Source organism: Lutra lutra, chromosome 7 (genome assembly GCF_902655055.1).
Source record: "Lutra lutra chromosome 7, mLutLut1.2, whole genome shotgun sequence".
Lineage (NCBI taxonomy): Eukaryota > Metazoa > Chordata > Mammalia > Carnivora > Mustelidae > Lutra > Lutra lutra.
This window is the reverse complement of record NC_062284.1, coordinates 5,949,259-5,974,299: the sequence shown is the minus strand read 5'-3', so window position 1 is coordinate 5,974,299 and position 25,041 is coordinate 5,949,259. Positions and strand designations below refer to the sequence as shown.

The 25,041-nt window shown below is 55.5% G+C and overlaps 1 protein-coding gene and 1 long non-coding RNA gene across 7 annotated transcripts; one reads left to right on the top strand and one right to left on the bottom strand.

The window, feature by feature from the left end:
* Window positions 1–410: 410 nt before the first annotated feature.
* On the bottom strand, window positions 411–24,092 carry RHCG (Rh family C glycoprotein). Of its 6 annotated transcripts, none has more exons than XM_047738551.1 (11): window positions 23,763–24,092; window positions 15,248–15,434; window positions 12,483–12,633; window positions 9,087–9,234; window positions 8,082–8,248; window positions 6,552–6,689; window positions 6,297–6,433; window positions 5,869–5,993; window positions 5,576–5,649; window positions 3,600–3,692; window positions 411–1,288 (listed from the first exon to the last, which is right to left on the bottom strand). In XM_047738551.1, the coding sequence occupies exons 1-10, from the start codon at window positions 23,944–23,946 to the stop codon at window positions 3,624–3,626; spliced, it is 1,380 nt and encodes a 459-aa protein (XP_047594507.1). In that variant the 5' UTR covers window positions 23,947–24,092; the 3' UTR covers window positions 411–1,288; window positions 3,600–3,623. The 6 variants fall into 6 exon arrangements, with proteins under 6 accessions (XP_047594507.1, XP_047594508.1, XP_047594505.1 ...); XM_047738552.1 differs by having other exon boundaries at window positions 411–1,285; XM_047738549.1 differs by lacking the exon at window positions 411–1,288 and adding an exon at window positions 2,316–2,759.
* LOC125105257 (uncharacterized) lies at window positions 7,068–15,273 on the top strand. The gene is made up of 3 exons (XR_007128850.1): window positions 7,068–7,185; window positions 13,303–13,399; window positions 14,937–15,273. It is a non-coding gene; the product is annotated as an uncharacterized LOC125105257 (long non-coding RNA).
* Window positions 24,093–25,041: the final 949 nt, after the last annotated feature.

Sequence of the window (25,041 nt, the reverse complement as noted above, 5' to 3'; positions counted from 1 at the left end):
CCCCAAATGGAGGCCCCCCTCCCCCTGGGCAGCCACTCAGGATGAGGGTGGGGTCGGGGGCAAATCTGGGGCCAAGGCAGAAGGCGACAGAAGATGGGGCTCTGGCCTTGTTAGTGAACCACACGTCCCCCGGGAGGAGCAAGTTGGGTGTGAGCCGGTAGGGAACATGCCTAGCGACCTCCTGGTTGACCACCCCCCGCCCCGAGGCTGCTGCACCCCCATACTTCAGGGCCCTCAGCCTGGAGGTCCTGAGAAGCGTCTTCTCCTCTTAGGAACCCCACTCTCTTCTCAGACTGTCCCGAAGCCCTTCACGTGGCTGGGCCAGAGAGCAATCTGGAGCTCAGGTTGAGGTGTTGGAATCAGAGGGACCTGGGCCCCAGTCTCACTCTAGCACCATCTTTAATAACCCTGTGACCTCCGAAGGGTTACTTATCAGCCAGGCCTCAGTCTCCCCACCTGTGAGGTGGGTGTGCTAACAAGTTTCCATCAGGGTGGCTGAGAGGTCAAAGAGGGAGCCTCGTGCACTCAGCACGGCACCTCGCACACAACTGGCATCAGTCCATGGCTGCTGTCATCACATGGGAGTCAAGACCAGGAGGAAAGCTGGGGTGCAAACTCAGATGGGGGAAGCAGTCTCTAGGAATCCGTGTGGTCCTGCTGGAAACGCCAGGCTCTGCAGTGCTGGGTGTTTTTTTAGGACAAACCTCGCAGGCGCCAACAATTTTTAGATGCCGCCCCGGATCACGAGAGGAGAGGCAGAGCGAGTCTGGGCAACAGGGGTCTAGACCCAGGTGTCTCCCTCCATAGGGCCGGGAGCACGGAGGCGACAGATCGACCCCTTCCCTCGGTGACCTCCCCGCACAGCGCCCAGGATCCAGGTCGGGTAACGGGGAGCGAGGGGAAGAGGGGACCCGTCCCAGCCCCTCGGAGCCCCGTGCTGCACCGGGTCTATCCCTGCGGGCGGACGACTGGCGGGCTCCCGGGGCAGGCTCTGGGAGGGTCTCCCCCGGCGCGCCCCCGCCCCCGCGGACAGGCCCCTCCCCGGGCCTCGTGGGCGTGCCGCTGGGCGGGGCCGCCGGGCCGGGGGCGGGCGGCTGGGGCCCCCGCTCCGCGGAAATCAAAGCCGCCGCTCCCCTCCTCGCCGCGCCGCACCCCTGCCGCGCGGCCGCGCACCTCCTCCTTTGTCACAATGTTTTTCAATCCGGTGAAGCAAACTGTCCAATTAGAGCCGGGGCCTCCAGCTTCCATCTTTGCCGACGTTTAATTAACATGCTCCTCTTGGCAGCTGCTGACAAGTTCCAGAAACAGGTTGTAAAGGGTTTTTGTCTTTACCCAGCATGGAAAATGAGGGGTGTTACATCGCGGGAACATGAATAGGTTGCATTTCAGCTCCCTCCTCCCCTCCTTCTCCTCCCCCTCCCCTCCTCTGGCACGGAGAATGAAGGCCTGTGTATGTATGTATGTGTGAATTGTGAGGGGGCGGGGAGGGCGGATTTGGAGGCAGGAGAGACCTTCTCCTCCCGCTCCCCTCACCCCTTCTTCCCTGGAGTCTGCTCCACAAAGGGTCTGGATTCTGCATCTTATTGGCCAGCTGGCACACTTTTGCCTCACGTCTCTTTTAACCGTAGCAAACCTCGCCATGTTGATTCCCATCTCTGGGTCTCTGCCCCTGCTGTCCCTGTGCCTATGTTCTGGTAAACTCCTATCCAGCCTCCAAAACCCTGCTCCGGTGACCCACTCTGGGAAGCCCCCCTGGGGAACTGGATGGCTGTCAGGGTTGAGGGTGGATCCTGAGGCATCAGGTCGGTCCTCAGCTAGACTGTGAGCCCCTGAGGGTAGGAAGTGTTAGTCTGCCCAGGGTGGTGGCTGGCTGCAGGAAGTGGGGAGAGCCAAACCGCTGAAGCCTTCTCCCACTGTGGAGGGAGGGAAGGCTGGCTTGGCAGGGAGGATGGAGGGAAAGGTTGGGGTCAGGGGATTGGCCTGAAGGAGGCTTCCCCCCTATTCTCCCACCCTGCCCGAGTACCCCTGAACCAGAGCACAGTCACATGAAGGGCACAGTAAACATGGGTGTGTTTCTGGGATGGTTGACGTGAAGTCAACCTTGGAGAGAGGCCCCGGCCCAGAAGTGAGCCTGGAAGGGGGCCCCAAGCCGGGCAGCCTCCAGCATCCCAAATTCCTCCTCTTCAGCCTGGGATGACTCCACTTGCATTGTGGATGGTGGGGTGGTTTGGGAGGGCAGGACTGGGGCAGGAGGCGGGGTCTCTTGGGTCCTTTTCTCCCTCAGATTGGCCCTGTTGAAGTACTCACACCCATTCTACAAAGAATACCAAGAACGTTTATTCACAGAGGCCACCATCTGCATGGCACGGAGTGGTCTGGGGGACGCAGGGAGCAAGGGAGGTGCTGGCCGAGGGGCAGGCAGAGAGTGGAGGAGCCCAGCGGTCGATGGCTGGCAGCTGAGTTGTCTCCTAGGAGGGCTGTGGTCCACGGCCAGCTCCCAGCCCCACTCCTGCCTGCTTTTCCCAGGATGTGGCCACCAAGACCGCTGGAGGCAGGTCGCCTCAGCCAGAACCTGGCTTGGATGCCCACTTTGTCTATACCTCTTCCTTCTCCATTCTCAGGCAGGACCCCTGGGATGAAGGGGAAGGGAAGGGAGGCACCCTGGGCCAGGCCAGCAGTGGGGTGCTGCTCGCCTTGCTCTTGTGTTCCCAGTTTGGTCAGCACGGCTCCTTTGGGAGCACCGGGACAGTCTGTGGAGCCTGTAGGGAGAGAGCCAGGAGCAGCAGGACACTGTGGGTCCTGCTCTAGCCCTTCGGGCCCCTTTACCTTTTCCGGACAGGGTGGGCATTAGAGGCAAGGGGTCATAGCCTCATTCTTCTCTATCCTTAAGACCCAACATCCTCTCCTGCCCCATCACTCAGCCTTTTGCTCCAGACACAGCTCCTTCCAAGCTCTGGCCTTGCAGGGGATCAAATTGTACTACTGAATACAAAGGAAATGACCTGCAGGGATCCCATGCCCCCCACTTGCTCTGTGGGGCCTCAAAGAGCCTGAGCTTCTCTGAGCCTTCATTTTCTCATCTATTAGAAAGAGGGAAGCAGTTGCACCTGTCGAGTGGAGCTCTCTGGAGGGTGAGATGCAAAAGGGAGGGCTTGGTGCATTCCACAGAGGAGCAAGGAAAGGTGAGCTGATGGGAGGAAGAAAGGAGAGAAGAGAGAAGAAAGGAAGAACTAGCTTGAGCTGATCAATGAACAGAGTCAGACCTGTCATTTCCACTTTTAGAGATGAGGAAATGAAGGCTCTGTCTCTGGGTGAGGAGGGGCTCAAAGTCACTACTGGTAAGCAGCAAAGCCAAGTGTGTAGCCAGATCACCTAGATCTTTTTTTTTTTTTTTTTTTTTTTTAGTGCCTTCCACATATTCTTGTACCTGCCTGGCTTGCTAGGAGTCTTATTCTGAGGCCACCAACCCCACGTGCCCACCCCAATCCAGGCAGGAGGGGTGGATTTCTTGATGATTTCTTTTTGCCCCTTTACTGGTGGCATCCAATTCCCAGAGCGGGGGTGGGGGGGGCACACGGGGAGGACCTGCCCATGCTCACCTGCTTCTCACCTGGCCTGGGAGTTTAAGGTTCTGCGGGCTTGAGGGTAGAGTCCTCAGGATGCAAGACCGTGCTCTTTGGCTCCTCAGGCGTCTGCGGAGAGAGGAGGGCAGCTCCAGGGGCCTTGTCCCAGGCCAGGCGGGTGTCCCTGGTAGGACTAGAACAACCTGGCCAAGTCTGGAGGGGGTGGATGGTGTGTGGCGGGCGCCACCTTGTGATCACTGTGCAGAGCGCACGCAGAGAAGCAGGGCAGTCGCACACACAGTATCCTGCCCTCTGCATCAGGTTGGCCACTGTCCAGGGTGCTGGGGCTCTGCAAGGACGACACAGTTTCCTTGCCCCACTTAGAGCAATGGGAAAGCGTTCAGGTGATGGGCACAGTGACAACAGAAGCTGCAAACGCACGCGAGAGGCTGATAACCCGCCCGAGGTGGGGGGGTGGAATTACGGTGGTGCAGAATGAACCCACTTTTGAAAGATGAGGGGAGATGTGCCAGGAAGAGACAGCATGGCAAGCTCCCTGAACACCAGGCAGGTCCAAAAGTGGGGTGGGGTGAGATGTAGGGGAGGCCGGAAATGGATGGGTAGCTGGAGTAGGGGTGGGGTGGAACAGCCTTGCGCTGGCTTCAAGGCTTCGATTTAATCTTAAAGATGGCCTCATCAGAGGTCCTGGGGAACATCTGTCTCACCACATCCTCTAGAAGGCCACCTCATCTCCCAGGTAAAGCAGCCAGAGGCCAGGGGCCAAACGGATGGCCTGATGGTGCCTTACTTCCACAGACACAGAATTAGATCTCAAAACGGAGCACTGCTGAAGGGTATGCAGCAGCTAGAATGTGTGAACTAAGAATGATAAAGATCCAAACAGAACCAAGAGTGAACTCCTCTGTATGGGAATTGATAAGATTTTTTAGTTTATTTCATTAGTGGCAAATCCATGTGATTTCTCATGGTCGTGTCTAATATAGTTTAAGTTCTGACTTTAAATATGGAATGAAAATAATGCTGCTAAAAGAAGAAAGTTTATTAAGAATGCAATGACACAGAATACTTTTTACAATAGAGACAGAGTGAGCAGGATCCCAAATTGGGCATAAATCTCTGCTAAGAAAAGTCTCGGCTGATAAAAAAAAAAATACTGGAGGAACATAGACCCAAAATATTAGCAGTGCTTGAATTAAGGTGATGGGATTTCTTTCTATTTTTTTTTTCTATTTCCCGATTTCTCTTAATGGGCTTCTATTCATTTTATAATAGACATTTTAAAGAGAATGAATTTAAAAATGTTATTAGTTGTGTACATGAAATTGGCTTATAGTGGATATTAGTGAAAATGTCCCAGAAAACTTTCTGGTGTGGTTTTAAAATTACGGAGCCAAATGAAAGGCGGTGATGGGCAGACCCGAGTCACAGGGGCCACCGACAGAGGTTACGTCCTGCCCTGTGTCATGAGGGGAGATACAGGTGGCTGTCATCCCCCCAACATCGAATGCCAGTAGACACCTGCAACAAGGATCCGTTGGGAGGGAGCCCTGCCTCAAGTCAAAAAAACCCGAATTGTGGCAAGTTTTTAAAGAAACAGAGTTCTATGACATCTTACTACTTTCAGCTTCTAGAACAATGTTTCTCAAGTTGAGTTTCTGTACAGGTACCTCTCTGGATGCTGAAAGCAATGGAATGTCGCTCAGTTTTCTGGGCCAGAATCAGCTGGGAACTTGTTCCCATGAGGAGGCCCTATTCAGTGACAGTTCTGGGCTGGCACCTGGGAAGCTGCCACACTTTGGGAATGACTGCTCTAGAACAAAGCCTTTGGCCTCCAGGAGACACACAGCCTCTGGATGGAGCAGGGTGATGCAGGCTCTGTCCCCAACCCTCAGCTTCTGCTCCCTCAGGCCCCAGCTCAGCTGATGAGGGCCGGGTCTGTGGAGAAGGGATGTAACTCCCTTTGTGCAGGGGAACCAGTCCCTGGAACTCACCTCCCAGTAGACCGAATCCTCAAAGCAGTTCTCATCAGCGGGTTGTCCCCAGACTGGCAGTTTCAGGATAATTCCTAAGGAAAGTTTGGGGTCACACAAGGTCAGGACCACTTCCTTTTAGCCTACCCAGTCCTTCCCCTTAGCTGAGAAGCACCCCCTCCCACCCCACAACTCAGTCCCAAAGCCACAAGTGCACAGGATTACTGTGGGCTCCAGGCTGACCCCTGGTACATGCTCTTGGGTCCCCCACCCACAGCAGCCCCGCTTTCTCTGGCCCAGCCACTTCCACTCACCCACGATGCCGCCGCCCACCAGGGCCATGGCCAGGGACACAAAGAGACCAGCAGCCTGAAACTTGCCCTGCATGCTTGCGTTCCAGTTAGTCTTGAAACCATCAAAGCCAAAGGCAAGGGCAAGCCTGGGGTGGAGATCGGGGGCAGATCAGGGCTGCACAGAGAGGCCAAGAAACCCTTGTTGTCGCCCACAAATGTGAGCAGGCACCAAGGCTCTGAGCCTTCCCGTGTGCACTGGACAGATCAGATGGTTTCTAGGACTCATGAGGAGGGACAGAGGTTGGGGAGAGAGGCCCATGGACAGTGTGGTTCAGGTTGGGGAAGGCTAGGGGTAGAGACGGTATGTTGGACCCTGGAGGAACAGCAAGGAGGAGGAATGGAGAAGGAAGGAGGGAGCTCGGGCTCCCCTGTCCCTCCTCCATACTTACCCGTTTCTTCCATACACATCGGTGGTGGCACAAGACGCGGTCACGGCACCCACGATGGCACCGATGATGCCGGGAATGCCGTGCAGGTTGTGAATGCCGCACGTGTCCTGGATCCTCAGCCGGGCCTCCAGGAATGGCTGGACAGGGGAGACGGGTGCTACTCAGGCCCTGAGCAGTGGCAGCGGTATGGGGAAGCCCCAAATACGCGGAAACCCAGGATCCTCCAGCCCTCAGCCCCTGGCCTGGGGTCCTCACCGTCAGGTATACAAAACCCAGGGTGGAGACGATGCCGCAGATGAAGCCAACGATGAGGGAGCCGTAAGGCATGAGCATCATTTCAGCGGCCGTCCCCACGGCCACCCCTCCTGCGAGCGTGGCATTCTGGATGTGCACCTGGGTAGGGCGGGCAGGGCGGGCCAGAGCTCAGTCCTGTCCCCAGATCCCGCCTGCACCAGCACGCCGTGTCTGGGGACGCCAGCGCTGGGAGGCAGGGATGACTCCGAGGGCATCTTGCAAACCGGCAGACCGCAGAAGGCGCCGGCCTGGGCCTGCTCCTGTGCTCTCTGCACACTGGGCACCCCCACCAGCAGGCTGGCCATCGTCCATGGACACAAATCGGTGTAATCGTGTCGGGGTGGGTGAACCCTCTTGGCACGTCTACACCTCCCCTCTGGCTCTGTGTGCGCAGGTGCGCATGTCTGATGGGCTCTACACCCACATCTGCTGACGTCAGGCGCCCGTGGGGCCCCACGCATGCGCACACGCCCGTGTCGGCGTCTGGGGGCCTGCACCAGCGCCCGCTGACCCCTCTGTGGGGGCCGACCGCTCCCGGTACTGTGCTGCCCGCTGTGGGGAGGATTTCACTCCGTCTCCACAACCAGCCCAGGAGGTAAGGACAGTAATCTTTGGATGTTTGCAGAGGAGGAAATGCAGGTGCAGGGAGACCATACAACTAGCAAGGGGCAGAAAGGTGTCTTGATCATGATCAGGGCGGAGCTGGGGGCCCCCGACTTTGACCCTGTTCCGTGTCCTTGTCTGCGCGGGGGTGTTGGGCGCACACAGGGTTTGTCTGATTCTCTTCCCCCTGATGCGAGCATCCCTACCTCTCTGTGTGGTGAGTGTCCCACATATGCTGCGTCAAGAAGCTAGTGTCAGACTGGGAAATAGAGAGGCGGTCTTCTTTTTATAGAAAAATCGACCAACACCTATGGGGTTTGGCCCCTCCCCACTAGAGACAGAACGGTCTGTCCCAGTGGCGGGAGAGGAAGGACACTGCGAAACCATATGCCCTCACAAACCTCTCCAGGGGAGTGGACAGACAGCAAAGGGGTCCCCTTTCTGATGGTATGGGGCCGGGCAGGTGGAGGCAGCTTTAGGAAGGCTGAGGACCAGCGTTTGGAGGATCGGAAGCCTGACAGAGGAGAAATGCCCCTGGCAACCGGACCAGGCTGGTGTGATGGGGCCCTCAGCCCAGAAGAGCTATCAGCACCCCAGGCTGGAAGGAGGAGAATGAAGAGGAGGAGACGCTCACCCAGAGCAGCCAGTGTAACAGAATCTGGGAATCTGGTTCTGGGCTCTGCAGAAAACCAGCTATGGAATCCAAACAAATCATTTCTCCCCGAGACTCCATTTTTTCACCTGTAGGATGGGTGTGATCACCCTGATGCTGCCTGCCTCACAGAGTCGTTGGCCGGACGTGGTGATCAGTGCCCACCGGGCGCAGGCAGTCATAGTCACACCTCCCCCCAGGGCTCCCCAGTCTCCCCCCCTGCCCCTGCCACTCACCATGTCCAGCTTGCCCTTCTTGTGCAAGGCGCTGGACAGTGCTACCGAGGTGAGCACGCAGGCTGCCAACGAGCAGTAGGTGTTGATGGCAGCTCGGTGCTGGGCGTCTCCGTGGTTGGACACAGCTGAGTTGAAGCTGGGCCAGTACATCCACAGGAAGAGGGTGCCTGGCCAGACCAGACAGGACCGGTGGGCCCGGGGGGGAAGAGGTGTTAGATGGGCCCAACAGAGCTTAGGCAGACTTCCTGTCCTTTAGTTCCAGAGATGTCATAGGACTCATGCGCCCCAGTAGTAGTTTCCACCCCTGCAGCTTTACTCATGCTGGGGGCTCTCCCCAGAACATCCTTCCTGCCTAACTTCCACTCAGCCCTCCTCTGCTCCAGGAAGTCTACCCCAGCCCCATAACTGGGCTAAATGCCTCGCCCCTTGCTCCCATGGCATCAGGAGGGAGAATCTTTTTCCCCACTGCAGTTAGATCATGTGGTAACATTGCCATCTCTTCCACCATATTGTGAGGAGCTCCTTGAAGGCAGGGCTGGGTTTTAGGAGACCAGAGTGGGTGGTTGGTATGTATTCTCTGGAATGAATGGACACAGGAAGTAGGAGGAATTCACACCTTGCCCTAGCCCAGGGGATGGACTGACCAGTTTCTGGGTGCCGCTTCATCTGCCTTGGGGCATCCTAGGGAATACAGGATGAGTGACCAACTTCTTCCAGCCCCATAGGAAAAAGGGAAGATATCTGGGATCCTGGAGGTGTCTACAGGCAACCCCTCCTCTGCCTTTCCCCCAAGGGAACTACCTGCCACCCACCAGACCACGTGGGTATCAGGTGTGATTATGGTGGCCTGAACTCCTCCTGGAGACCCTCACCTGTTAATGGGGGTTCTTACTCCTCAAGAGGTCCTCACCCATCATGGCAGCCCTAAGACATCATGATGGCCCGTAGCCACCAGGGCCATCTTCCCCCATCCCAGTGGCCCTCATTCATTATAGCAGCTCTCACCGATCATGGCAAAGAGGTCCGAGTGGTACACAGCTTTCTGCCTCTCCTTGCTCTGATGTAGGCCGGGCCGGTAGAGGATCCAGGTCACTGTGAGCCCAAAGTAGGCACCAAATGTGTGGATGGTCATAGAGCCCCCTGCGTCCTTTACCTGGGGGGTAGGGATCTGTCAGACTCTGATACCTTCTCTCTCTCCCAACTATTAGCACTTTCCTTGCCCACCCCTGTGAAACACACACACACACACACACACACACACACAGAGCTCCATCTGTCTGACTCCACAAGCTTCAGGATGAGCTCAGGGTTCCCACAGACCAATCCGTTGGGAAGGGGAGAAAGTGGGGATCCCTGAGCCCAAGCTGTGAGCCTGTCAGCAAAATGCCAGGGCATCGTCCCCCAGCAGATGGGATTGTGCCCAGATGGGGAACCCCAGGCTTGGAGAGGACCTTGCTCAGTCAAGCAGCGGGAAGAGGTGAAGCAGAGCTAGAACCCAGGCCCAGCCCCTATCTAGTTTGTCACCCACTAGCTTCTTTTGTATCTTAATTCCTGGGAGCCCTGCCGTTCCCTCTGGGCCTCCCCTCTCCACATTGCTTCCTCCACAGCCACTCCTGGCCCAGCCCCAGTCCGTCTAGAAGGCCATTCCTCATCTCCCCAGCATCCTGCCACCCTTGTTGCCTGACAACCTTCCTGCTGACCGCCCGCCCCCAGCCCATCCCCACCCCACCCTCCTCTCCTCTGTCCCCTATAGTCAGAGCACACAGATCGGTTTCTTCCTCTTCTGTCCCCTTCTGCCCTACCCCACTCTGTGCCTCAAGTTCCTCCTTCACAAAGTGGGGGAGACCAGGGTGACTTATTTAGTAGGGCTCTCTCAACGGTGAAACTAGACAACTCGTGTCTGGCAACTGGCGAGCGACTGGTACCCCACAGGGGCTTGGTTGACTTAGCCTTCCTCCCCATGCCCCCACCTCCTCTCTAGCCTCCTCTTCCTCCCCACTCAGAACCAATCTCAGGGGAAATTCCAATCAGAATCACAGACTTGCTCCTTCACTGTAGGTGGGGAAATCCCGGCAGAGAGGTTAAGTGTGTTGTCCAAGGTCACAGAGCTAGTTAGTTGTCGGCAGAGCTGGGTTTCCTGGTTCCCAGCCTGACGGGTGCCTCTATTAGCTCTGGGACCTGGGCGGAGCCCCTTAATCTCCGAGCCTCAATTTTCTCTTCTGTAAAGTGGGGATAATAATTGCGCCTATCTCAGAGGGGAGGATAAATGAGGTAAGCCATGTGAAGCATTTAGAGCAGGGACCAGCCAAGGGCAAGTGCTCCTTGCATGTCAGCTGGGACTTGGCACGGAGACGGACTCAAATGTTGTCGTGCATTCAAAGAATTTCCGTAGCAGGTCGGGAGGATTTTTGAGACCCTCTTAACTTGTGCCCAAGATTCATTCTTGGCGGGCGCCTGGGTGGCTCAGTTGGTTAAGCGACTGCCTTCAGCTCAGGTCATGATCCTGGAGTCCCGCGATCGAGTCCCACATCAGGCTCCCAGCTCCACGGGGAGTCTGCTTCTCCCTCTGACCTTCTCCTCGCTCATGCTCTCTCTCACTCTCTCTCTCTTCTCTCAAATAAATAAATAAAATGTTAAAAAAAAAAAGAAAAAAAAAAAGATTCATTCTTGGCACACCCTCTTCCAGCAGGTCGGCCCACTGGAAACCTCTCACCATAGGCCTCCCTCAAGGCCTAGCCACTCACTGTTCCCTCTGCCTCACTCCTTCGCCCAGTTGTTTCCCACTTGACTTCTAGCTTTGACATCTCTTCCTCCAGGAAGCCTCTCTGACCTGTCCTGCTGGTTCAGACACCTGCCCGCCCCCCTTTTAGGCCAGCAAGGCCCTGACCCCACTCCTCATTATACTATGTTACTGTCTACTGACTTCCTAGCTCCCTCTCTAGATTGTGAGCTCCTTAGGGTCTAAAGAGGTCTGCCCACCTATGTATGAGGTGCCAGGAGCATTGTCCGATGTGTGGTCAGACTCCAAAATGCATTTACTTGATAAATATTTGTTGAGCCCTTATTAGGCATTGAACTAGGTACTGGAGATCCCGATGGCCCAGACACATCAGGTTTATCAGAAAAGGAGAAAGTTTACAAAGGAAATGAACCAAGTCAGTGTGAGAGATAGTGACTTGGGGTGGGGGGCAGTAGAGTAAGGTAGAGGCCAACACTGTGGGGCAGGGGGGAATCTGGGAGGGCCTCTCTGAAGAGGTAATATTCCAGCTGAGACCTCAGTAATGAAAATGACTGAGGGATGAGCATTCCAGGCAAAGGGAATAGCAAGTGCAAAGGCCCTGAGGTGGGACCAAGCATGTGTTGAAGAGCAGACAGCAGGGTGTGGCCAAAGCATGGAGAGATGGGGAGAAAGTAGATTATAAGGTTGGAGGGAAAGACTGAGGGCAGAACATGTGGGGCTTTACAACAAATTTGGATTTTACTCAAAGTGAAATTTTAAAAACCACTGGAGGGTTTTGATCAGGGCAATGGTCTCACACACATTATTAACAGGTCTCCATGGTTGCTGGTGGAGATTGGCCTGAGGCGGTGAGTAGAGCAAGGATGAAGATAGGGAAATTAGTTAGGAGAAAGATATATGGTGGCTTGGACCAGTCTGGTGGCTGAAGAAAATGACAAAATGAATGACTGAATATAGTGGGATCTAAAAGAGAAAACAAAACAAAAACAAAAAAATCTCTCCCCCTTGTGGGGGGCAGAAATGTGCCAGGCAGAGTCCAAATGTAGAGGAGCTGGGGACTAAGAAATGGATGAGGTCCCTGAATGACCTTCACCCCTGCAGAGGTACCAAAGAGGTATCTGAGCTAGAGTCAGAGGTCTAAGGTCCCCTTACTTGGGCCATTGAATCGGCCGACTTCAAGGGGCGTCATTCCTGCCATAGTCCACATGAATGTCATCTTTGGAGTTGTGCAGGACACAACCTATGCAGCTGTCCATGTCCACCATGGCTTTTCCCCTAGGATCCTTCCTTACAGACGTGCACCCCCAATCTACTGGGTCCTTTTCTTGGCAGAGCAAACTGGGAAGGAGGTGTGTATGTGCAGGAACACCCACTCTTTCCATCTGATATGCTGGAAAGAGAAAGGAGGGAGAAAACCACCATATGAGGAACCCCTGCTCTGCCAACGTGCTGATCTGATTGGCTAGGTGGACCACCATCCCTGCCCAAATAAATGTCATTACTCTCCTTTTAGTGATAAGGAGACTGAGGTTCAGAAGGTTAAGTGACCGGCCAAGAGTGAATTGAATCCAGCCAGCATGGCTCCCTGACCCTCCTTTTCTCTCCTCCCCTGCTGTCACCCCATGTGTCCCCCTGAACCGCCATCCTTGAGCCCTGCTCACCTCTAGCAGACTGAGGAGGATGTACTCATTCACTGAAAAGAGGGTCACTTGGAAGAGAGTCATGATGAGTAGCTGGACAGGGCTGACTTTGCCCAGAATTGCCCCAAAGGCCACACAGACAGAGCCCACGCAGAAGTCCGCATTGATGAGGCTGTGGGGAGACAGGTCAGGGGAGGGTCTGAGGCAACAGCAAAAAGTGGCACTCTGAGTCCTGGGTTTGAATCTGGATGTTGGCCATCTGTGCATTTGGCTTTGTGGCTTAACCTTTCTGAGCCTCAGTTTCATGGTGTGGTCATGAGCACACAGTATCTTTTTTTTTTTTTTTTTTTTAATGTTCTGTTAGTCACCATACAGTACATCATTAGTTTTTGATATAATATTCCATGCTTCCTTGCTTACATATAACACCCAGTGCTCCATGCAATCCGTGTCCTCCTTAAAACCCATCATTGGGTTCACCCATTACCACCACCCCTCCCAGCACAGAGTATCTTAAAGCTAATCTAGGAATGAAAAGAAATAGCAGGTGAAAGGGCCATCACAGCAATGGCACGTACCAGATGTCACACCCTTCCTCCGTGGCCCCCATCCCAGTGCCCCCTCAGGGAGCTTGTGTTCATGCCACCCAAGTCATCTGGCTGCTGTTCGAGGACATGCCCCATAAGTGGGGGCTTCTCCTGCCCTCCATCCTCTACCTGCCCTTCTAGAACAACCTCTGACTGCCTCCTTTTTCAGGAAGCCTTCCTCGATTCCTCCACGCAGATGGGGTCTCCACCTCCAGACCCTTATCTCTCACTCCACACATGCTTCTGTCTACCAGGGCCCTGCTTGGGTTGGAGCTCTCATGACCTCCTCTTCACCTTTCCTGGGAGAGAGGATCTGTGTCCCCGGAAGAAAGAGTGGCCTTCCTGTAGGAGGTAGGTAGGGACCTGGGGGCTGGGTGGAAGGGGGCAGGAAAGCCAACAGAGAGAACAGAGGCAGAGGAGCAACTCAATCCTTCTTAAGTCTGGACCCTGAAGGCCCAGCCAGCCAGCAGAAGGCCGATGGAGAGGCAGACAGCCAGGCAGATGTCGTGGGGCCAAAGGAGACCCTGGTTCCATCCACATGCCTGCCTAACCCAGGCCTTTCTGTGCTCAACCAGCAGCAAAGTGGTCAAGGATTCCAAGGCAGACTCATGAGAGTTGTTAATGGGGTGGGGGTGGGTGCAGGGACAATAGAGGCTCCTTCCTCAAGACATTCACATCTAGAAGAAGTGCCCCTGCCCCATGCTCAGGGGTATGAGAGAATCAGGAGGTGAGAAGTAAGAAGCCAGGGACGCCTGGGTGGCTCAGTGGGTTCAGCCTCTGCCTTCAGCTCAGGTCATGATCCCAGGGTCCTGGGATCGAGCCCCGCATCAGGCTCTCTGCTCAGCAGAGAGCCTGCTTCCTCCTCTCTCTGTCTCTGCCTCTCTGCCTACGTGTGATCTCTGTCTGTCAGATAAATAAAATCTTAAAAAAAAAAAAAAAGTAAGAAGCCAGCTCATTGTAGGGCCAGGGTGTGGAATGAGGCCGGCTGTCAGGGTCCCTCCCAAGATGAGGATGTTCCTTGGAACCTCGGCTTCCCTGTGAGCCTTGTTTGCTGCTGTGTCCCCAGGGCCTCACACAGGGCCTGATTGAAGGAATCATGGCAGTTACTAAGTGCCAGGCAGGGAAACACCCGCTAGGTACTGCATAGGCCCACCTGTACCACACCCAAACCTGCGGGGACAGGTACTATTACTAGCCACATCATAGGGATGGAACAGGGGGGCTTAGAGAGGCTGTGTTATTTGCTCACTTTCCCATAACTGACCCATCGGACAGACGTGACCATTGGCAAGAAGGGAGAGGGAGAGCAGAAAAGCCCACATCTTGGCCCATCAGCTCCCTGGAGACGGAGGTTTGCATGTCCCCATCTCAGGAGGGCCCATGGAGGCTGGGGCAGAGCCTGAGGGCATCGCCCTACAGCGACAGGTGGGACCTGGAGGACTCTTTAGCGGGGACAGGACAGAAGCCAGGAGGAGGGTCTGGGGACAACATGGTCATCCAGCCCTTAGCACCAGGACTGGCTCCAGCTCGGTTGCTGGAAATCAACTCCCTGAAAACCAGTTTGCCAAAATCTCAATTTGTCGAGTGACCAACTTGCCCCATAACTGGTTCACCACACACTTCCAACTCACAAAGTATATGATGATTCCCTTTGAAGATTTCTAAAACGTTGTATGCTTCTGTTTTTTCAACTAGCCATAGCTCTCTTGCTGGGGTGGCCATCTAAATATATTACAGGTGTTTTTATTCTCTGGGTCTACAGTTTTGGGAGTGAGACTTTTCTTGTGTATTTCGAACTGCTTGGTGATATGCATGTCAACGGTTTTATATACAAAAGACTGACTTACTGATTCCAACACATTTTCTGTTTTGTCAACTGTTTTTCCAGTTTCTCTTAAGTCACTTAAGAAGACTTAAGTCCCTGACCAGGTTGAGTGAACGAGTATCTTGCAAGTATTTGGCAGGTTTTAAATTTCAGACACCTGGCATATGATCCCCCGTTGGTGCCCTGGATGTGACGTGGTGTTATGGCAATTTGCCTCTAAACCCTTTCTGTGGACTTGGTCTTCCAAGCAGGCTAATGAGTGTTCCTTCGCACACCCGCCCCCTCGCCCTCTGGGCTCCGCCCCCGGGCACGCCCTCTCTCCGGGCCCCGCCCCGGGCCCGCCCCCACTCGCGCCGGGCCCGCCCCGCGCTCACTTTTCCACGCCCACGTGAATGTAGCCTTCGTGGTAGGAGTGGAACCAGCCCTGCATGAGCAGCGCCCATTGGATGCCGAAGGCCGCCAGCAGGAAGTTAAAGCCCACGGAGCTGTAACCGTAGCGCTGCAGGAAAGTCATGAGGAAGCCGAAGCCCACGAAGATCATCACGTGCACGTCCTGGAAGCCTGCGGGGAGAGCGCAGCCGGGGGTCTCGGTGGTCTGGGCCAGCGCCGCCTGGCGCAGCGCTGTCTTCCTGGACGCCTGGCCCCGAGGTAGCCTCCCGAACCCCCTCCTCCCATCTCTGCATCTGGATCCTGGGGCCAGGCGCAGTTGCTGCAGGTAGAGCCGCCACTGCCTGCATCTTGTCCTAAGAACCCCTGGAGGGGTCTGGGCTTGGGGGGGGCGGGGGCCTAGGTGAGCCTCCCACTATAGAACGCTCGTTCTAATGCCAAGACATGCCCTGCCGTGCTAGAGCGCAAAATTGGCGCCAGGCTGTGGCTCACACCTAGAATCTAGGGTCTAGAACCCAGACTTCCTGCGGCCTTGCTCCTTCAACTCCGTTTTTTTAGTACAGAGAAGTTAGTCTCCACTGGGTCTGCGTCTCTGGAGGGGCCAAGCACACGAGTTGATCATCTCCCCCCCCCCCCCATGAATGTCACATCCCACCTCCACCCCCAGCAAGTACACTTTCTTGCATCACGGAGACCTGAATCTGGACCCCAGTTCCTCCATCTGCTGCGTGGATGACTCTGGAAAGTCAGGTAGCATCCTTGGCTTTCCGTGCCCTCTGTAATGCTTACAAAGCCTGCAGAGATTAAATGCGGGTGTGTAGGTACACCACCTAGCAGTGTCCGTCCCATAACAGGAGCTCAAACTGGACAAGTGGCATTGTTGCTTTATTATTTATTATTTGTTATTACTTAGGCGTAGGTTCATTCTGAGTTTTGAGCCAACTCCTCTGCCAACTCTTGGGGTCTAGCCTTGACAACCAACTTCCCCTCTCACAGCCAGTTTTCTCCATAAAACCAAAGGATGGATTAGAGTGATTGTAACTGTCCTCCCAGTGCTAATGTTACCTGATTCTGGAGTCCCAGAAAATTAAAATAGAGGGCAAGGACCTTTGGGAAGCAAAGACAGTTACAAAAACATAAGGCACTGTGTGGGTCTATAGGACACAGGAGCTAGATTGAAGGGTTCCCACTGGCCAAATCTGGGATGGTTTGAGCACCAAAATAATTATGTACTGTAATAAATTAAAACCATTACAAAGTAGCAACTTGGAGTAGGAAATAAGTGAGAATGTGGGGAAGGCTCTTGAGGGAAAGAGAATGCTGAGAGCCAGACAGTTAAATGTGGAATGAGCGACGAAGTTGGAAAATCGTGATTTTCACAGTAAAGACTATCAGTGGATGCTGAATCCAGGGGGAAATTTTGATGAGGAGGAGAACATTTGCATTGTCTTCAAGAGTCTCCCCAGAGACTGTGAGTTGCAAGGGACTGAAAAACAACAACAACAACAACAACCCAGTAATTATGAAGTGGAGAAACAGGACGACTTCTCAGCGGGGTGATCAAAATTAACCTTACTCACGAGGGACAGGTGGGTTACCACGGGCCTTCAGATGTGATCATCTGAAGGCAACTTATCATCTGTATGGCATTCTAGCCCAGCAGGCATTATCCCAGTCTACTGACAAGGAAGATCAAACAGAGAACGAGTAATGTGCCATTAGAGGCTGTGTGTGTGTGTGTGTGTGTGTGTGTGTGCGCGCGCGCACATGCACACTGAGGCTGTAATCTTCAAAAATGTCAGTGTCGTAAAAGACAAAGGCGGCAGAAATATTCCAGGTTAAAAGAGACTAAGGAGATATGCCAGCTACATTCACTACCTAACTTCGGACTGGATTCTGGATGTGACAGGGGGAATGGGAGGAGAGCTGCGAAGGTCGTTGTCAACAAAAGTAGAAAATAACTAGAAAATTCGGTTGAGGAAATGAGATTGGAACCATTTATTAAGCTATCACACAACGTAGATGGATGAAATTGATTAGCATGGTGTTAGAAGAGAATCCCTCCATGCTCGGGACATCCTGGGGTCATGAAGGTGACAACAGGGCCATGGCATGTGTAACTGACCCGCAGGTGGTTCAGAGGAAACAAGTGTGTGTGTGGAGAAAGAGAAGGAACAGGTCGCTGATTCGGAGTTACAGAGTATATAGTGCTCTTTATGCTACTTCTGTTTTAGCAACTTCTTGCAAATTTGAAATTCTTCCCAAGTAAAAGAAAAAAAAAAGGTGGGCGGGACCTGCAGGGTCTTTCTTCATTCCTGGCTCCTCCTCCCCCCATGCACCAGCAGCACAGGTCTGGCGTGTTCCTCAGCCCTGCTCCAGGGTCTCTGGCTGTGGCCTCCCCCTGCCCAGGATGCTGTTCCCGCAAAGTGGAGGCCAACAACTTCTTTTCCTGCAGATCTCATCCAAACATGGCCTCATCACAGAGGCCCTCCTGACCCTCCCGTTTAAAGGCGGTTCGCCCCCTCCCGGCCCCCCTTCCTTCCTTTCTAGTTCTTACGACTGTGTGCAGTTGGAGTGTTTGTCCCGCCCACCAGACTGGAAACTCCCAGAAGGCGAGGCCAGGCCTGTTTCCTTAGAGCCGCTGTTGCCCAGCACCTGGGAGAGTGGCTGGGGAGACTCTCCGACACTGTCTGTGACGGAATGAATGATGACGGCTGTCACCCCAGCAGCACCGAGGGTGTCCGCTGAGCAGCCAGTCAGGGGAGGCTGTGGTCCCTCTCCAGTCGGACACCTCTTGCACCCCGGGGTGGAGAGCCTGGCCGAGGTGGTGGCAACGGTGCTGATGCTACAGCAGCCCTAACCTTGCCTGCCCCCGCCTGCCCCCCCACAGCTCTCCCTGGGGCCCAGGCCACAGCCACAGCCCCCTTGGCTAGTGGGCACCTGGAGGCGGCTTAGGGAGGAGGTGCTGGCACAGTGCCGGGTGGGGGCGGAGGCATGCCAGCTGGTGCCAGGGAGCCGTGGGTCTCACCCCGGTGGGGTGCTGTGAGCGGCTGTCTGGAGACCTGTGCAGGTCTGCATGAACCAACAGCAGCTCAGTGGAGGTTTCACAATGTGTGCGCGGCTGATTTCGTGTATTACCGCGTTTCATGGTTTATCACGTTTCCAACTGTTGTGGGGGGATCTGAGCTAATGCGTGTGAGGCACCATACGTGGCATCATGGTTATTCTTGGGAAGAACGGATGGGTGGCAGACTGGAGGAGAGGTGTGAAAGAGGGAGATGACACTTTCAGACTCCAGTTCCAGCAGCAGGGAGGGGAGCTGGTAGGAGGGCAGGGCTGCCGATAGACCCGATAGACCCGGGGATCTGGGAGCTGATTGTGGAGTGGGAGGGAGGGGCTGGGTCAAGTGCTGGCCTTGGAGGACCACGGCGGGGTGGGCATGGCAGGTGAGAGGGACAGAGCCTGGCTGTGTGGGGTGAAGTGGGGATCTGAGACCGGGGTATGGGGGGCAGGCCCGCAGATGGAGCTGTGAGTCAGAATGTGGGCACAGTGAGGGGGAGACAGCAGCTGAGAGCTGGCCGCCTTGGAAGCTAGCAGGTTGGACAGGGAAGGCGCTGGCAGGGGGTGGGAGGAATCCCCGGGAAGAGGCAGCGTCACAGAGGGTGGGGGCCTTTCAGCCGTTTGGTGGCATAGAGGAACCATGTGGGCAGGGGCGGAGGGTGGGTGTGGTGGGGGGGGCCCTCCTGGGGAATAGCTTCAATTTCAGGGCTGCCTGACGCCCTCCCCTTCTTGGCACACCATCTCTGCCGGCCCCCTCTTGCCAGTTCTCTGTCCTCCGTGACTCCCCTTACTCCCCGGCTATCCTGACTTCTCTCTCTTTGCCCCTTTCTGGGGGTGTCTCTTTTTTCCTGGCCCACTTGGAGCACGCAGACACCAGCTTCCCTCTCCTTGGGCACCTCCCTGTTCATGCTCTTGTTCCCTTTCTGTTTCTCTCCCACAGTGGTCCTAATTTAGAACCCCAACCTACCAGCTGAATAATTTATGTTTCCTAAGGTTGGGTGCTTCCTAAAATGCTTTTACTAGTAATGGTTCGAAGGTCCCAACTGTGTGACCTTCGGGAAGGACATCATCTCTCGGATCTGCAGTTTCTTATTCTGTAAAGTGGGGTTAGTCCATGTGTTTGGGAAGTGCTCACCCCAGAGTTCTGGGGTGCACATGTAATGACTTCATCCAGCCCTGGGTAGAGGCCTGGCTCTTTTGCAAATTGATCAATCATATTAGCTACTATTTCTCTTTTCTCCTTCAAGGCTGTCTTTGTGTTTCGCAGAGTTGGCGCCTTGCTGTAGATCAGTGGAAGGTGGTGAGACACCTCCCTTTACCCCCCTCTTTCCCCAGCCTGGGGTGACACAGCAGTCCTTTGCCGCCCAGAATCTGTCCTCTCTACCCAGAGATCTTCCCCCAAAACCAACGGGGCGGGACAGGCATGCTGGCTTGCAGCCACGAAGGCTGCCACAAGGGGGCACCAGTACACAGCCGCTCTCACTCCCGTTCTCCACCCCCTCGCTAGGTCTAGAGGGGCCCTTTTCCCCCACCTCCAGAATGTGTCCCCAGCGAAGCCGGCAGTGGCTCAGAAATAGGAGTTTCCCGTGTCACTGGACCACAGCAGCTTCCTCCCCTCTGCTGCCCCGGCACAGAGAGCGTGGAGCCCTGCCTGGTGCCGGTGAGTGCTGCTCCCTTCCCACTCTCTGCAGGCCAGCCAGGCCCAGACTTTCCCTTGGAGTCCTCCTGGCCAGTCCAGCACTTCCCCAAGGCTCTGTGTCCACCTCCCCCACACCTCAGATCAGACCCAGTCACCGCACAATCTCCTGGCAATGGCGCAGAGGCCCCGGGAAAGCAGGTGGGCTGTGGGGAGGGAGGGCTCAGCCAGTCCCTGTCCCTGCCACTGGCGCTCAGAGCCCTGGGCACATCTCTAAGGTCCACTCTGGGCACCACAAGATGGAAAGAAATGCTCTGCCTGACAGAGCCTGCTAAAAGCACTTGTAAGTGGGGAAAGCACAGAGGAATTTAAATGCTCACGTTTAGGGACAAACTAATATTCAGGGACACACTCCTTGGCCATATCTCTAAAGAGATCCTGAGCCTCCACTTGCGTCCCTTCAGCACCAGAGCACTCACTCCCCTCTGAGGACACCTGATACCCCTGATACCAGCATTCACTGTCCCCTCACTTCCTGCCCCCAGACGGCCCCTACCGGTCCCCTGGCCTCTTCAGTTTTCCTGGAGAGCCAGTGCATTAAATAACAGTCCCACTTCACAGACGAGCATACTGAGGCTCACTCCATTTAGTGAGGGACGCAGATCTGTTGAATTCCACAGTCCAGGTTGTGCTGCCCTCTGAGACTTGTGGGCAAGCTTGTCCTTTACTAAATGGAGCTGAGTCTGAGGGGGCAGGTCCCAGAATTGCAGAGCGAGCCTGGCTGCCGTGGCTTCATGAAACAGTCTTTCTGGGGTTGAAATTACGGCAGCCTCTGCCCTCGGTCATGTCCTAGAAATGTGTCCACTCCTCCTGCAGTCTTTGCAGGAAGTTTCAGGAGCGCAGACTCTGAGGGCTCTTCCTCAAGCCAGCTTCCCCCTGACCCTTCCAACAGCCACGGAGGCCCCAGAGCCCTAGCCCGGGAGGAGCACGGACCTTAGAGGGCACTGTCAGGGCAGGTCCCCAGCTGGCTTGGTGCCTGCTGCCTGCTGAGGGGCCCATGCTCGGGGAGCAGTCCTGAGGCCTTCCTGAGCCCCAGCCCAAGCCAGCTGGAGCTGGACTCTTCTGGAAACCTGAGATGCCCAACAGGCTCCACTAATCCCCCGGGGAAGGAATGAGGCCCACACAGGTGTTGTGTGGACAGCCTAGTGCCAAGAACCCAGAAGGTACCAGAAGGGCACACCCTCATCCCTGGCCCCGGGAACTGCCATACCGGAACACCACCGGCACCACCTGGGAGGCCGCTTGCCCTCTACCCCTCACCACCACCAGGTAGACCAGAAAAGGGTGGGGGGGGGGAGTGGGAAAGGTGCCAGGAGGAAGGAGAGCGAAGGGAGAGGAACCCAGGGCTCCTACGTGGGCTCTCTGGTTTCCTAGTCACTCTCCTTCCCTGGCCTTGGTCTCCTTGTGTATAAAATGGGAACCCAGACCCTGCCTTCCTCCTGGGGCGGTGGGGGCATCCAAGGAGAGAACGCACACCTGCTAGCTTGCCTTGTTGCCACTACTTGCCAAGGAGTCCCGAGGCCAAGGGTCTCTCCCTGTACTGCTCTCCTCTCTGTCACTTCCTGCGTGGTGCCCAAAAGCTTCTCAGCACCCACGGGGAAACGGCAGGGGAAACTCAAGCCCGCCTTGATGGCTGCCTCGTTCCCTCTTAGGAACCTCCCTCCTATCCCTTCCACAAACCCTACCCTTGGGCCACTCTGCACCACTCACGTGCTCCCCGCATGCCTGCCCTGCTTCCCCACGCCCCCACTGTCCCACTACCTTCCAAGAAGTGGAAGAGAAGTGCCCAGAAAACCTGACCCCATTGAGGACAGGGTGTTGGGGTGCTCTCAATGAGTCTGGGAGCCCTTTGGGGTCAGAGACCCAGGATATGCAACTTGTTCCTCCAGAGCGGCCGTTAAGTCCTGTGTGTGTGACGTGTGTGTCCTGGCAAATGACTGCTAGCACAACTCCCTCACCTCCTCACTCTCCAGAGTGCCATTGGTTGATAAATGACACGGCCACCCCATAGGTAAGTGATTGATAAATGAAGGTGGATGTGGATGAGGTGGGGTTAGAAGCTGGGGAGATGCGAGGGCCACACCTCTTGTTGGGAATGTTCTGTAGCTTCCATTTGAGGGCTTTGAGACTTTCCACTGCCTGGACTCATCGAGGACCCATGAACGCCCGTGGGAGACCTTGCCTCCTGTGCTTTGCTGGGAGGCTGGCTTTTTGGCTAAGAGATAAGTAAGAACCAGCGCGAAGGAGTGGAACAGGCAAAGGAGGGTCTCCAGCTGGCCTGCCTCTCCATTTGCGGGGTCAGTTCAAGGAGAGTCAAGGTGGGCAGTGAAGGGCAGATTTAGAGTCCAAATTCTAAGGCCACAGCTGTCAAGATCTCTTAAAACACGACTCTGAGTAGAGCCCAGTAGAGGCTGTGGTCTCAACCAGCACAGGGTACAACCCCCTTCCATCACCTCCTTTCTTCTAGGCACCATATTTCTATTAATGTAGCCTGTGGATAGCTTTTTGGCAGCCATTTAATATGGCTGGCTCCCACTGAGTTGGCCGACCCCCACTCTTGTCTTTGTTCATGCAGGCCGTCATCCTGAATGTATGCTGTTATTTATCTGGATCTAAGTGACATGTTATTTCTGGAGGTAAAAGCTCCCATCACTGCGGGTTTTCAAGCCATGGAGGGAACGCCAGTTGGGAGAGGTGGCTATTGCTGACGAGCTTTAGGGTCCGTGCCGAGACTAACAGTCCGTGACCACGTGAGCACCACCAAGTTGGAATGACTGTCATTGGCTGCTGGTTGATGGTGTGGGCAGTCGGAAAGCACACGGGTATGGAAAGAGCCCTGGGCTGGGAGTTTGGAGGTTGGGCTGACCTGAGTGACCTTGAGCCAGTTTTTCCAACTCCTGAGTCCCAGGGCATCTGTGCTCAGTGCTCCTCCACTAAGTGCTCCCTTAGGAAGTGAGGGCTCCATGGCCAGCCCCATGCCAGGGCTCGACGGGCACTATCTCACACCAGCCTCTCCCCAGCCCAGTAAGGCAGAGGTGGAAATGGAGTCTCAGTGAGGTTGACCCGTGCCTAAGGCTGCTCACCTGGTCAATGGTGGAATCGTGACAAAAGTGAGGTCTGGTGATTCCAAACCCATGCTCTTAAGCACAGTAGCACAGACCCCAGAGAACTCAGGATGCCCCTTCTTCCTCTCCAAGCCAGAAGAGGGCAGGTGCCGTGGTCCCGCATGCCTCTCCCTGCACACCTCTCCCCACAGCCATCCTGCAGCCCTTGACTTGGGACCAAGACCAGCCCAAGATTTGGGACCTTGACTTGATGGGCACACCTGGACAAGGGAGCTGGTGTCACCCCCTGGCTGGTGACTGAGATGGGACTCGGGTCTTTGCAGGACAAGTAGGGCCCTCTGACGGGAGGCTGGAGGACTCTGATGGCCCCCAGGAGGGAGCTCCCCTGGGGAGTTTTCCCTCTTTGTTTAACGCAGGGAAAAGGAGTTAGCGCGCACGTGGCCTTTTGCGAGCTCTCCAGGGGCTGGCCGGGGCGCGGTTGGGAAGGCTGAATGGGGAGGACCACGGGGCTCCAAGGGAGGGAGCAGGGAGGACCAGCAGCTTCTCCTGCTCCAGCCCCCTCCCGCCCTCTCTTCCCGAGCAGCCAACTGTGCAGGTGCCTCGAGGCAGCGCTCTCGGCGGGAGGCGCCGCGGGGACCTGCAGGGATGCCTCTGGGGGGCCTGCGGGGTGTCCAGACTTACTCGGGTAGCGGTAGTAGAATTCGTTCTCCAGGTCGCTGGTGTTGTGTTGCGCCTTATTGTCGGCCCAGTGGGCGTCGGCATCGGCCTCGTAGCGCACAAACACGCCGAAGAGGACCACCATGGCCACCTGCAGGAGCAGGCAGGTGACCGGCAGCCGCCAGCGGAGGTTGGTGTTCCAGACCATGCTGCGGGGAGGGCGGGGCGCCTGGCCGGGGAGGGCAGCGGGCAGTTCGGACCCACACTCGCAGGCGGGAGAGGCTTATAAGACCCGGGAAGGGGCGGGGCGGCCGCGGGCCGTGGCGGAACAGCTGACCTGGGTGCCGCCCGCGCGCTCGCCCAACCGGCGAGGGGACCCGCGGGCTCGGGGCTCGCCTCCCCCCGGGGGCCTTCCCGAAGCTCCCAGGCCAGGGGCCGAGTGGGCAAGTGGGCGGGGATCGAGGCGCCCCAGCCTCCGCGGGTCCCCTCGATACCTGGGCCGCTGGTCTGTCCCCTTTTGTTCCGGACCGAGTCAGGAAAAGGCGGATTGTCAGCCTCCCACTGAGAGAGGAACTGGAGGAATTCCTAGACGGCGCTCTTCATCACCAACATCACCACCCTCAGCCCTTTCTTTTTATGATCACAGGATTTACAGAGAGTACGTGGAAAACCAGGGAAGGCTAAGAACTGTCACAGACCGAGAAGCTGGGAGAGGTGTGACTGCTGGTTCAGTCCGTACCATGGAACAGAGAGGATGTTGGGGGGAAAACTGGTGAAATCCACACGAAGTGTGAAGTTTAGTTCATAGCGTTGTGCCCACGTGGGTTTCACGGTTGTGGCAAATGTACCAGGCTTAGGTGAGATGTTAGCAGGGGACACTGGGGGCCGGGTAGTGTCCGGCACTAGGGGAGCACAGTACTGTCTTTGCAACTTTTCTGTAAGTCTAAAATTATCCCTGAAAATAGGGTATTAAGAAAAATTTTGTATATGTGTGTGTGTGTATATATATGAATGATCAGAACAGTTGAGTTTTTCACAATTCATTGATCTTGATCAGGAATTATCTGTTGGTCAATTTGTGGGATATTGATGTGAGGAAACCATAGAATTTAAGTTAAATCTTTTGCTTAGCCTATATCTTATCGACATAAATTCAATTTTCTAATTTTTCTTTAAAGAAATTGAATACAGAGTGCCTGGGTGGCTCAGTGGGTTAAGCCTCTGCCTTTGGCTCAGGTCATGATCTCAGGGTCCTGGGATCGAGCCCTGCTTCCTCCTCTCTCTCTGCCTACCTCTCCGCCTA